The sequence below is a fragment of the Carcharodon carcharias genome, chromosome 10 (genome assembly GCF_017639515.1).
Source record: "Carcharodon carcharias isolate sCarCar2 chromosome 10, sCarCar2.pri, whole genome shotgun sequence".
Lineage (NCBI taxonomy): Eukaryota > Metazoa > Chordata > Chondrichthyes > Lamniformes > Lamnidae > Carcharodon > Carcharodon carcharias.
Genome location: NC_054476.1, coordinates 66,666,091 through 66,680,247, shown reverse-complemented (window position 1 = coordinate 66,680,247; position 14,157 = coordinate 66,666,091). Strand labels below are relative to the sequence as shown.

The following is a 14,157-nucleotide window of genomic DNA, read 5'->3' as shown; positions in this document are numbered from 1 at the left end:
AACTACAAGAGTACAAGATCCACGTTGAGTATTAGCTGGGCAAGCTTAACTCAGGGATCTGCTGGTGGTATCTGTACCGATGTCTTTTTGCCAAGGCCTGAAACTATATTGGCTTTGACATAGATGAGGGCAGTCAAACCCTTGCTATCTTTGCTTCATTCATAGGTCCAGGGGGGGCCAGAGATGCACTCGTGGCAATCAAGAGTCTATTACATCAACTAGTAAATAATGAAAGGAGTGGAATCGAATCTTTCATGACATCCTTTGCCGATAGTCAATCATACGAGTCATGAAGAAACGGTTGCCGAACAACATCTTAACTAAGCCTAAACATGTTGCCAAAGTTGTTAAAACTAGCTGACATCAGAGTGGCAACAAAACAAGATGAGGCATTGAAACCATGTGTGACAGCTATGAATTCATGAAATTGGAGTGATGTGATCAAGAGAGCATCTACAAATGAAACCGTTCACAAACTATAATGTCTTTATAATGTTCAAAATTAGCTCACCCATTGCAACCACATATGATCTTGTGTTATGTGGCAACTGTATTGTAATTCACCAACATTGAAAGAATATGTTGTAGATATGGCACGTGAAGGTCAGCAAGGAATTGTTAAAAAACAATCAACTCCTTCAGAAAAAGTATGGTTCGCAGGAATTGACCACATAGTAGAGCACAAAATTAGCCAGTGTTTGCCATGTCAAGCAACAACAACGTCAAATCTTTGTGATCCATTCAAGGTGCCTGAACCACCTGCAGGACCATGGATTAAAGTTGGGATTGAATTTGCAGACATGCACACTGGCGAACACCTGCTTGTTGTCACTGACTACAGTAGAGTCCCAGTGGTAGAAATCGTTACACCTACCTCAACAAAAGCAGTCATCCCAAAGATTGACCAGATTTTTGCTTTGTTCAAAGTCCCCCAAATGGTGAGAAATGCCAAGCACCCCTATTCAATAGTCATGAGTTTAATAAATTTGGGTTTCACTCATCAAAAAAATCACCCCCAGTTGGCCAAGAGCTCAAGGAGAAGATGAGAGATTTATGCTTACCTTAAAAAAAAAGTGATACATACAGCCTACAGCTGAGAGCAAGTTAAGGAAGCACTTTCTTCGCAATTGCAGAGTGACTCCTCATTTGACTGCTGGAAAGCCTCTAGCTACACACGTTTTTGGACACCCAACATGTCAATGCATTTGTCTTCCTGAGCCATCCTGCGAAGCTTACAATCAACATGTACATGAACACAATCAAGAATGGAAGGATCGAATGAAAATAAATGCAAAGTGAAACATGCAATTTACACAGTTAAAGCCAAGAGATAAACTGGTTGTGAAATGTGATGGTCATGTTGGAAAGCAAAAAAACCTCAATGATATCCAGCCAATAAGGATCAATGATCACTGCTAAACGTGGTTCACAATCCTCACACAAAATGTAATTTCTTCAAAACACTTAAAACACTATTCATAAGCATCGAATCCAATTCGAAGGTCAACATCTCAGATGAAGAACATGAGTTAAATGAGACCATACCTGATGTATGATGAAATCCTGACATGAAAAAATGTCAATCATTCTCGAGTGAGTCTGTTAGGAAGTGGACTATTTTCAGTTGGTGAACAAATTTTTCATCTCATTGTACATGACTGAATGCAATCAATATAGAAATTAGAATATGTAATAGTGTTACTGGTGAAGTTGAATGTTCAAGTTTTTCTCAGTTTATTGTTTACACTTTTGAAAACAAACCATTAAAAACACGCTATGCCTCTCATTTACTAAGAAGCCGAGGTGGGGATGTAGCATATTGAGAATTGCATTGTGCACTTTGTCTGCTTAAGGCTACCGTTCGCATGTACTAGTAGAGGGAGAATGGAAAGAGAATAAAGAAATCCACTGTTTTAACAGAACATGTACTTCTGCTCCTGAATGAATCTTACTGTTCCTTCCCAAGAAACCATAGAAGTGTGGCCACCTGCGCCTATTGGAAGGAGGTCTACTTTCAAAAGGCTGAATTTATCTGCAATTGCCTGCTGTAAGAGCCTGTGCTTTCTGAGGACCTGTGGTTTGGAGAAGTCAAGGAAGCTGACCCTCAGCCAGCAGACCCTATGCTGGGGCTGTCATTCCTTCAGGTGCAGCTGATGCTCATCCATTTTGTCCTCTGGCCATGGAGAAGGCACCTGCAACTGCCCCTGTCATTGTGGCTGCTGGACTGAAGCAAGCTGCAGCTCCTCTTCAGAGGTCCAAACAACTGCAGAATGGTTGAGCTTGAGTTCAGTGGAATACAAGGCACTGAACAAAGTTGCTGTTTCAAATAAAATCAATGAATTCAAGCTGAAAGATTTATTCCTATCAGTACTAGCCTTTCATTCGCTAGCTACAGATTTGCTGATGTCAGCCTTTATCCTGTTGCTATCAGGCCAGTTTCAACAATGACTTCCCACTGTGCCCTCTCAATCTGGTGAACTGCAGAAAAATCATGGCTCCAGTGCACTGGCTGGGGAAGTCAGAATCCAGAGTTAAAGAAGCTCTTACTTTTTAATTACCTTAAGTGGTTTCCTGTCAGATCCAAGAGGGTTCTTGGAAAGACGGGAGGGGGATGATGTCAACCTGACATCAATTTCAGGGAATGTAACTCCTGCATTCATTCTTTTTTTATATTCCTAGGATGTGGACTTCGCTGGCTAGGCCAGCATTTATTGCCCATCCCTAGTTGCCCTTGAGAAGGTGGTGGTGAGCTGCCTTCTTGAACCGCTGCAGTCCATGTGGAGTAGATACACCCACAGTGCTGTCAGGAAGGGAGTTCCAGGATTTTGACCCAGCAACAGTGAAGGAACGGCGATATATTTCCAAGTCAGGAAGGTGAGTGACTTGGAGGGGAACTTCCAGGTGGTGGGTGTTCCCATCTATCTGCTGCCCTTGTCCTTCTAGATGGTAGTGGATGTGGGTTTGGAAGGTGCTGTCTAAGGAGCTTTGGTGAATTCCTGCAGTGTATCTTGGAGATCGTACACACTGCTGCTACTATGCTTCGGTGGTGGAGGAAGTGAATGTTTGTAGATATGGTGCCAATCAAGCGGGCTGCTTTGTCCTGGAAATTGTCAAGGTTCTTGAGTGTTGTGGGAGCTGCACTCATCCAGGGAAGTGGGGAGTATTCTACCACACTCATGACTTGTGCCTTGTAGATGGTAGACAGGCTTTGGGGAGTCAGAAGGTGAGTTATTCGTCTCATGATTCCTACCCTTGACCTGCTTTTATAGCCACAGTATTTATATGGCTAGTCCAGTTCAGTTTCTGGTCAATGGTGATCTCCAGGATGTTGATAGTGGGGGATTCAGTGATAGTAATGCCATTGAACATCAAGGGGCAATGGTTGGATTCTCTCTTGTTGGAGATGGTCATTGTCTGACTCTTGTGTGGCATGAATGTTATTGCCACTTGTCAGCCCAAGCCTGGATATTGTCCATGTCTTGCTGCATTTAGACATGGAATGCTTAATTATCTGAGGAGTCAAAAATTGTGCTGAACATTGTGCAATCATCAGCGAACATCCCCACTTCTGACCTTATGATGGAAGGAAGGTCATTGATGAAGCAGTTGAAGATAGTTGGGCCTAGGACACTACCCTGAGGAACTCCTGCAGTGATGTCCTGCAGTTGAGATGACTGACCTCCAACAACCTTTACCATTTTCCTTTGTACTTGGTATGACTCCAACCAGTGAAGAGTTTTCCCCCTGATTCTCATTGACTCCAGTTTTGCTAGGGCTCCTTGATGCCACAAATGGTCAAATGTGGCCTTGATGTCAAGGGCAGTCACTCTCACCTCACCTCGGGAGTTCCGCTCTTTTGTCCATGTTTGAACCAAGGCTGTAATGAGGTCAGGAGCTGAGTGGCCCTGGCAGAACCTAAACTGGGCAGTGAGCAGGTTGATAGCACTGTTAATGACCCCTTCCATTACTTTACTGCTGATCGAGAGTAGACTGATGGGGCAGTAATTGGCCGGGTTGGGTTTGTCCTGCTTTTTGTGTATAAGACATACCTGGGAAATTTTCTACATAGCTGGGTAGATGCCAGTATTGTAGCTGCACTAGAACAGCTTGGCTAGGGGGCACGGCAAGTTCTGGAGCACAAGTCTTCAGTACTATTGCCAGAATATTATCAGGGCCCATAGCCTTTGCAGCATCCAATGCCTTTAGCCATTTCTTGATATCACGTGGAGTGAGTCAAATTGGCTGAAGACTGGAATCTGTGATGCTGGAGACCTTCAGAGGAGGAACTTGCCAGCTTTGAGGTGCTAATCACTCAAAACCAGCTCTGCTGTGTGGGACATGTTGATCGTATGCCTGACACAAGACTCCCAAAGCAATTGCTCTACTCTGAGCTTGGTCGCAGCAGGAAACTAGCGGAATTGCTTTTGGGATGTCCTCAAAGCATCCCTGAAGAGATTAAGCATACTTCTGGACTCTCTGGAGACCCTGGCTTTTGACTGACCAAAATGGAGAAGACTCATTCAGGAGGAGATGAGCGGATCAAGAGACTTCATCAGGAATGTGCAGAGGTGAAGTCAAGACAGCAAAAGGAGCGCACAAACCTCCAAACAGCCCATCTACCCAACACTTCAGCACTACCTGCCCACATGTGGCAGCATCTGTAGATCACGCATTGGACTTATCAGTCATTTCAGAGCTCATTGAAGTGGATCCTGAGAAATTGCTTAAGATGATGATGATGACAATGGCACCATTCTAGTTGAAAAGTATAATTTTTTTTGCTGTAGCTATGGGAAGATTTTCTACATTCACACTTTCTATTAAAATTATAACCATTGACGATAGCTGCACCAAGTAAAATAATTCTGTCAGTTGAAGCCAGTTTCTATGTTCTTTAGTTATAACCTCCATCTTATCTTTCTTAAAACAATTTTTTCCAATAATTAAGAAATAGCTCTTCACTGAAAATATACACTAATATTTGATAAGGTGGCAATTCTTAACATGGCTTCTTCTGTGGAAAATAATTATCGGAAGAGACTCCTGTGTATTCAGCAACATTGAAGGACAATCATCTATTCCTTTAAGCATAGCTTTTTCTTGTTAAAGTTCAAGTTGAGGGTCATGAATGCTGAAGGTTGGAATACTTTTGTACTCTTAGCAAGGGTCAGCATCTATCAGTATAGCATGGGTAAAAGCAACCTAAAACTCCTTGCATACTTTTCCAATGATGCATCCTAATCCCAAATTGATAAGCATGCCACCTTCTGCACCAGTATAAAGTTTTTCCATTTCCCCAGTCATCCATCCTAGAGTTGTCACTGAGTGGCATTTCTAATTTTTGCAGAATTTGGGACCGTTGTGCTGTGAGCATGTGCTTTCTTGATCATTTTGACTTGTTTCCTGTAAGAGCCTTGCACCAATAAAAGAGACCTTCATTTTCTTCTTCTGGCCTGAATTTGAACCTAAACCATAAAGTGAAATAAAAATGGGTAATGTCTATGAAATCCTATTGCAACAAATGGCTACATTATATTTCAGCATAATTACCCATAATAATGCAGACTCTGCTCCAGTCATGCAGCAAATGTTTTACCAGCCTGTATTATTGTCTGGTCATTTAACTCCATTAAAAACTCAGTGTTGTTAATTTCAGTGTGACCCTTCACTCCTTGTACAAAGCATATTGAATCTCTTATTTGTTGTGAGAGTTTCAAGTCAGCACAAAAAATGTGATCAAACAGAATATCCCTACCTCAAACTTAATTTAGGCTTCTAGCCACACAGATTTTTTAAAATTATAGATACTTCGATCTCATTTCAAAGGTGTACTTTCTTTCCAGGTTTCAGCAAACAGGAATAGCTTGAGGTTTGTTGTCATGGGATATTATTATGGCTCAGCCCCCAAGGAGCAGGGACTTAGAGTCCTATCCCCTATCAAACTAAAATGTTACACATTCCCTGGTAGTGAACTATAAAGACTTGCCAATAACTGTGACACAGAACTACCTCTAAGGAACAAGTTACAAATCCCCAGTAATAAGTTCTTCCTCCTTTGCCACCATAATAGGTCTACCGAGCTCAACCAACACTAAAAGGCAACATATTAATGTCTTTGTGATATAGTTTATTATTCTAATTATGTTTTGCTCACTTTTTAACTTTTTAATCTGTGCCTTATTGGAACCCCAAAATACCAGGAATAACTGAGAGCTGACATCATCAAATAACATATTTAAGAAACCTTCAGATGGTAAAAATTGGTTCCAGCAAGTGTGTCAGAAAACAGATCAGTTCCCTTCAAAATTAAAATGCAGCTTGGGGGATTTCAGCTGGATAGGAATTACTAGGCCATGTCTTTCAATGTTGATTCTGAGCTGTGTGATTCTTCCTCCACTCCAGGCTAACACAACAACAGATATGAGATTCTGGGGGGTGTGCATGGGGTCAAAGCTATAGTTCAAAATGTGTCACACCAATAATTTTTAATGCTACATCAGTTTGGTGTAAAGGCATAACATGGGTGTCTGTAGAAGACATTTATTCCATCTTCTACAAACATTCACATGTTTCATCTTGATAAGTGACAGGAGAGTTATTGCAAATTGGAGTGTCATCTGAGCAGCTAGTTCCCAAATAACATTTGCAAAGACTGGATGTGTGTTACCAAACCACTCTCTTGGCCAAAGTTGGTGCTGAACTCAAGGAGAAAAAGAGTTACCTACATAACAAAACACACAAATACTTAGAACATAAATGTATATAACATGCCATTCCATCAATCTTCTGGCACACAATATATAACAAGATAAGTTAAATTAAAATCATTTTAATAAGTATATTCTCAGAAAGGTAAAAGTTATTTCTTATGTTTGTGATTTCAGGCTGTTTTACCATAGTAAGTGGTGCTAAAAGAAAGAAAGGAAGGAACTTACACTTACATAGTGCCTTATCCTGATTCTCAGAAATTGTCCAAACATACACAGCAATTCTCCATAAAGACCTATGAGTTGAAAATGCAGTTAATTGTTTTTGGTGGTGTTTGTGGGGGAAACATTAGATGGGAGAACTCCCTGATCTTCAGACAGTGTAATGGGAATTCAGCATCTAGCTGAATATCTCACGTGAAGGGAGAACATCACTGATCTCGGCAATGCCAAGTGTTGCTTTAGAAACCCAAGTGAATTACCTGCAGTTCCTATGAAAAGTGACAGATATCTGTTCAGGCATAAGCACAGGTAAACACATTTAACAATATAAACGATTGTTTAACTTCTGCACAATCGCATCAATAGAAAAGTTGTTCTTTAAAAATGAAAAGGCTTTCATTTCATGAAAAGGAAGTGACAATGAAAAATTCTGGTTGTAAACCACATACACACACACACATGAAAAATATTGGTAAAGGATCAAGAATTTTTTTTGTGTCACTTTGGTCCACGGCTGGTTGGTTGGCAGGCTGCCACTCATTCCTCTGTTTGTTGGGATAGCTGTCTCTCACACAGACTCAGGGCATGGTGCACAAATTGGTACTGCTCACATGTCTGGATCATTCCTCCCCTAAGAAACAATACAACATTCACATCATGTCAGACTCCTGCCAATGCACACAATCCTTCCAATTTATTTGGAAAAACAAAGAAACTCAGAATCCCTGGCTGGAATTTTTCATAAAGGCAGAAAAATTGGGTTGTAAAACTGGGGGTGAGCCCACCTCCACAGGGTCAGGAAGCCATGATATGATTTTATGACCATCAGGCTGGTAAATGGCTACGGTCATGGTTCCCTCCCACCTGGGAGGCTGTCCCACCACCAAGAGTTGCCAGCCAATCAGATGGCTGGCAGCTCTCCATTCTCAGCAGCATGAGTGGTGGCCACTGCTACAGCAGTTCACCACGGGGTCAGCAAAGAGGCTGGATTCAAAGGTGAATTCGAATGGATTTACTGGAACCAATCTGGCAAGTCCTGGCGAGAAGGATTATCTGCAATGGCAAAGCCAGGGGTGAGGGATCAAGCAGGTAAGGCGATCACCAATGACACCTGATTTTATGCCTCACTCCCCATCTGCCAGTCCACTCCAAGGAGGCTGGAAAATAAAATATATTGAAATTATAGTCACAGGTGCGGTTGGTAAAACACTTCAGCTGATACAGTGATCCTTTGGGAATTTACAAAGCAATTTTTTAAGTTGCAACTGGCTAGCATTTGCACTTCCATTCACCATGAGCCATCTGCAGCTATTGATTTGCCCAACCACTCCCTGATCTCCATCTTTGACGCCCTCGTCCTGAAAATAACCTTTAAGGTCAAATTGCAGAGTTGGGAAAATTCCCAATGCCACAAACCCGACTCAGGAGAAAGTGTCCTGGACCGTCGGAATTTTGTTCCTTGCTGGGGGGTGAGGGCATTTTTAACAGGAATCGGGTCCGCCACCCCGGAAAGAGTTCAGAGGCAGCCACAGGGCTGCTGGGTGCCAAGGTAGGCTTGTTAAAAAGCTGGCCACAATGCTCTGCAACTTGCCCCAGCTGTAAAGAAAAAACAGCCCTCTGGCCCTTACCCCTCACACCCCCTCACCTCCCCACTCATCCTCCATTCCCTACCTAACTCCAATGGTCCCTCATGCCCTCCATGGCAAGCTATGTCCTTCTACCTACCCCATCACCCATTATAGCCCCTATGCCAGCCCATGCCATCTGCCCATCCCATGACCCTTTATATCCCTTACGTCAAGTTAGTGCCAACCCATGCCCCCCAACAATCTTTTTCCTTTACACCCTCCATGCAAGCTCACCCAGTATTCACCATGAGAAGACCTCAGGAGTCATTCTCAGATGAAATAATATAAAGTTCTGTGTCTTTTGCAGACTTCACTTTTGTTAAAATAAACACCTGCATTGATAAAAACCCATTCAAATTATTTATATTTAAATTTGTTCAAGTACTTAATCCCTTATGAAAACACATTTGTATTCATAGCACCACATCAAAGACATGGAGCTGTGAATCAACCTGTGAGCCTACAAGTTCACCACTGTTATAATAGATTGTGGAATTAGTCATGCAGCACTAATCCTACAATAATACCCCTCAGATTTATGTCAACAAGCAGCTAATGAAATTGCAAGCACTGATTTTTTCAACTGCAGGAGTTTTTTTTTCCAAAAAATTCAAGAGCTTAAGGATTTAAATGCCTTGACAGCTTGACAGTTCCACTGAGTCAATTTTTACATACATTCAAGTCTACTTCTAACAATCCAAAAGGGCACCTGACCTCTCTCACAGGGCACCTTATCTCTCTCAAAGAGGCATTTAACCTCTCCCAAAGGTACCCTACTTTCCAAAAACCACAGGCAACTTTAGACAATATGCTCAAAGATCTAACACCCACAAGTCATGTTTTGGACATCCCAATAATGAAAATTGGAACTGTTTAAAGGCAGCTGCACTTTACATGTACAGCTGTCTTCGTGAACCATGGATGTGCAAACTTGGGATTGGGACTTCCAGAATCAGTGTTCCAATACCATTTTGGCTAAGGTGCAAAGCCCTTCAAACCCTGTGAGAATTCAGATCTTACTGTCTCCCAGCATGACAAAAAACTTACAAAGAACCATAAATTCTTAAGGGCGAGGGAGATGATTGGAAGAGGGAGGAAGTAATCAGGGAGAGGGTGTGACTGGGGGAGAGGGGTTATTGATCAGGAAAGTGAGAGGGAGTCAGGAGAGGGGCAAGTAGTGGCTGACAGGAGACTTTGAAGTAGTGTAAAGCTATGTTTTTACAAAATTTTTGATGACATCCTGCAGTGACCCCTTTAAGGCTGCCTTGTTAGGCTACATGCAGACCTAGTTTTCTGGGCCATCTGTGTTCAGGTTGGTTCAGTTTAACTAAAGGGACCTCAAACAGTCTGTAGGCTCCCAACTTGTATATGCTAAGGGTTGAACACTTGTTTCAGATGTGGTCCATGCATCTTTTGGTGCTAATGACAAGTCATAACTTTCTGGCTCAGAGTGTATGCAAATATGCTGCCCACCACGTTGGATGCGCTTGTGCCCATTTTACACTTGCAAAATGGGTGCAGCGTCATCCAATTTCTAAGACAAAGTTTGTATTAGTTTGTAAAAATTAAAAAAAGTGTTTCCCTTATCCACTGCACTTGATTTATCTTTGTGTAAACGGTGAATGTTTTAAAATTCTTAGTATCAAGGGCAAACTCAGGGTATCTAAACATTTGTTTCTCTTTGACTCTATGTCAGGCTCTGAGGTAGCCTCTCTTAAAAATAAAATATAAACAAATGATCACAGCTATCATGTGAAACTTTAGCTCAATGAAAGTTCATTATATTCATCTTCTAGCTTGTTTTATTTGTAAAAACAAACTGAAATATTTTTATATACTGTGCAAAGAGATAAAACAACTTTTGCACTGAAAAAATCAACCTTCTGCAAACCATGATTGTTTTTACATTCTTGAATGAACAAACAATGTTGCTGTTCTAATTCTAATTACTCATCTCTGCCTCTTTGTTTGTCAGCTACAATGTCTCTCTCTAAACTAGACTCTCTCCTACAAATTAAGTACTTGTTAATAGAAAAAAGCTTTAAAGGTTTATTCTCCAGCTGATTTTTAAATCATTTGGAAAAACAAAGTGATGAGAAATTCTGTCACATCATGAGGAAAGGCATGATTCCCTTAACGCTGTGAAATTCTGCACACTGAAGGGTGGTTATCAACTCTGCTTGTGCCCAAAATTCCCAGCATGCCACAGTCTCAGCAGAATATGATTCTTGAAGTGCAAATATAAATACAACAAGGCATGTGTTTCAACTAGAATTCTTGTAGAGCAGAGCCTGAGTGTTTGCTAAAGATGTTTACTTTTCTACTGTTATTTCATTCTTATAAATATTTTTTGGCATTTCAACACTTTTCAGCTTTCATTAAGACACTGGCTGGAATTTTGTCAGGCCAGCAGGCATCTTGCCCAATGGTTGGAGAACTGGTGGTTCTACCAGGGAGGCCTGATGGAATCAAATGCCCTTCAGGCACATGTGTCCACTGGTGAGCTTCCCCGTGATTGAGACCTCTGCATCAGTCTGCATCAGAAGGTCTGCCTGCTAGGTGCTGCCGGCCAATCAGAGCTCGGTAGCTCCTCACCTTGCCAGTAGAAGCAGTGGCTGCTGGCAGCACTACACCTACCAGAGGCCCAGGATCATCATAGAACCCCAGGTCACTGTGTTGAGTGAGAGCAGGATGGAGGTTATGGTGTGATGGTCATGGGTTGGGGGGGAGGGGGGTGAGATCAGGGCAAGGGCAGGGGGTAGCTTTCAGCGATTCCCCCTGCCCGATGCTGGGTCCCTTGATTGGGCACAGAGTGCCTGACTATGACGGGCTCCCCGAGGAGCCTGTTGGCAAACACAGGAAAGCCGTGCAACTCCGATTTAATCCCTGAGCAACCACTAAATTACAGTGGTCTCAGGGATACTGGGTGTTATTTGGCTCATAATGAGCCTAATTGAAATCCCACTGCCCATGGTCAGGAATCCTGCCTCAGCCTCTTCCACCTCCCACTTAATCATGGGAGGTTTAGCCGCCACCAAGAGACTAATGCAGGGCCTTTCCCATCAGCCAGCTACCATGCTACCTGCCATGATGGGCTGCATTAAATCCATCCCATTGCTACTAAAAGCCATTATGCCAACTTCCAGTGATCACACTAACCTATCCATCCTTAGCTGACAGGTTGTCCTCAGTATGTCAACTACACCAGCATACTTCAGTTCTCTGTAACAGATGCTGGTGGCAATGAAACAGCCTGTCCTTCCAATGCCGGCACTGCAATATAATAGCAAAAAGATGATGTAAACAGTTGTATTCACAGAAACTGAAGGTTTCCCAACTTTGCATAATTAAAAGGACATATAGGTGAAATAAAAAACAAGAATTTGGATGAGATTCTTCCTTTCTTAAGGCATTCAACTGAGTAACCTTGAGATCTTTTGTCAAATTGAAAAAAAAGGGTGAAGGTCATGTGCAAAATATTTCCATGGAAAAAAAGAGATGACACAAATGAGGAAGTAGTGATTATTTCATCTCACATTTCACAGCTAAATCCTATGGATTGCAGAAGGAAGAGTTTAATAGTTTTAAAATCAGAACATAGAAAGAGTTAGAGTTGTAAACAGTGCAATGAGTTTTGAGTCCAGAAATTGTTGTACAAAATTGTCTTTGTTGTACCTGCAGTGGACTATCACTGGTCCACTATTGTCCTTCTTAGCTTGCTGTCTGGCCTCTTCCACCTCCTGGACCAGCTGTAAAAGTGGGCGAGCATTATCTGGTGTCTTCTGATCAGGCCATGATGTGTACCAGTAGTGCTTTAATTGTCGTTCCTCTGAGCCATCCTAAAGCCAGAAAAATGTAGAATGAAAGTTGGTGTGCAGGATGGGTGAATGAACCCACACACCTGAGGACATGAACCTAGAAGTGATCCTCCTCCTGTGAGTTCTCTTACCCCTGCCCGAGGCTGGTGCTTGTGTTAGCCCTCAGGTTGCTGCATCGTGATGCCTATAGCTGCAGCTATCCCGCTCTGATCCACCTCCTCAATGGAGGCCCTGTAGCCTGAATGATTGAAACCCAAGGCTGATAGCTGCACTGAGTTTCAAAGCCCCTTACACCACCTGCTTGGTTCACATGTGCCAGTTCCTATATGATGCTTTAGCAGTATGCCTCCATAGTGTTGGCATCTTTTTTCTTGTTCTCAACTGACACTACCAATACCTGTGCTGCTCCACCTTCTCTGCCAAGCAATGCTAGCATTCATAATTGCTGCTGTCCGGAGCCAGGACTGACCTTCCGCTACAACAAAAACAAAAATGCTGTAAAAACTCAGCAGATCTGGCAGCATCCGTGAAGAAGAGTCATATGGACTCAAAATGTTGACTCTGTTTATCTCTCCACAGATGCTGTCAGACCTGCTGAGTTTTTCCAGCATTTTTTGTTTTTGTTTCAGATTTCCAGCATCTGCAGTATTTTGCTTTCAGCTCTGACCTTCCACTAAGTCACCACCTCGTTATATCTGGTGAGGTTCTGAAGCCTCTATTTCCTTCGCAATCTGTGAAAAGTCTGAAATACCCGATAAAATTGCAGTTAATTGCATGTTTAATAAGCTTAATTACCTTCCCGCTGAGTTTGAGCAGCAGGTCTTCCTGCCAAGCCAGACTCCTTCGGAACACCCAGTTGCAATGTGAAGACGGCGAGCTTCTGTCCTGAGGCCTTTCGTCGCAATATTCAACACCTTGCCCCATCCCCACCTCCCAGTTCATTCCCAAATGACCAAGAAAATTTAGCCCACTGTTTCCAATGACTGAAGGATGGATAACCAGAGAGCACAGAATTTTGATGATTGCAAAAGGAACCAGAGGCAATATGGGAAAAGGTTTATAGAACAAGTGCTTAGGATTTTAAATGCCCTGCCTGACAGATGCATTTGGATATTGATTCAATAGTAGTCTTCAAAGGGTAATTGGATAAATTCTGGAAGAAGAGTGAACTGTAGTGATACGGGGGAAAAAGCTAGAAAGTGGGACTAAGTGGATTACTCTTCAAAAGAGCTGTCACAGATTTAATGACCCATGGGGTCCTTCTGTGCTGTATTAATCTATGGTTCTATGTAACGCATCTAATTGCCTCAAAACCATTCAGTGATTAGTTAAATGAATTTCCTGACTAACTTCTTCCATTACCCAACCAAGCTTTGAAACACTTTTGCATGAATTTCTTATTTTTAATTTCCATTTTCTGGCTGATATCTCTTGGCGTGTGAATCCTTCTTCACAGTATACGTGCTGTCTGAATTAATTTTGTTGATTCGTTCCATGTTGCAATTACTCCTCTTCCAAAAGAAATAAGACTTACTTCACAGAATCATAGAATCATAGAACGGTTACAGCACAGAAGAAGGCTTCAGCCCATGTGTCTGCTCTCTCCAAGCGCAACTCAGCTAGTCCACTCCCCTGTCTTTTCCATGTAGATGTGCCATTTCTTAACTGTTCAAATAATTATCCAATAACTTTTGAAAGTCATAATTGAATCTGCCTCCACCACACGCTCAGGCAGTGCATTTCAGATTCTAATCATTTGCTACACAAAAAGATTTTCCTGAT

At 42.2% G+C, this 14,157-nt stretch overlaps 1 protein-coding gene across 1 annotated transcript in view; it reads right to left on the bottom strand.

Moving 5' to 3' along the window:
* Window positions 1–6,876: 6,876 nt before the first annotated feature.
* Window positions 6,877–14,157, bottom strand: part of ptpn5 (protein tyrosine phosphatase non-receptor type 5) — a 92,102-nt gene continuing 84,821 nt past the window's right edge. The window contains exons 9-11 of the mRNA XM_041196651.1: window positions 12,233–12,396; window positions 11,717–11,830; window positions 6,877–7,560 (exon numbers count right to left, since the gene is read on the bottom strand). Of these exons, the coding sequence (XP_041052585.1) occupies window positions 7,467–7,560; window positions 11,717–11,830; window positions 12,233–12,396 (372 nt within the window). The 3' untranslated portion in view covers window positions 6,877–7,466. The remainder of the gene's footprint in view (window positions 7,561–11,716; window positions 11,831–12,232; window positions 12,397–14,157) is intronic.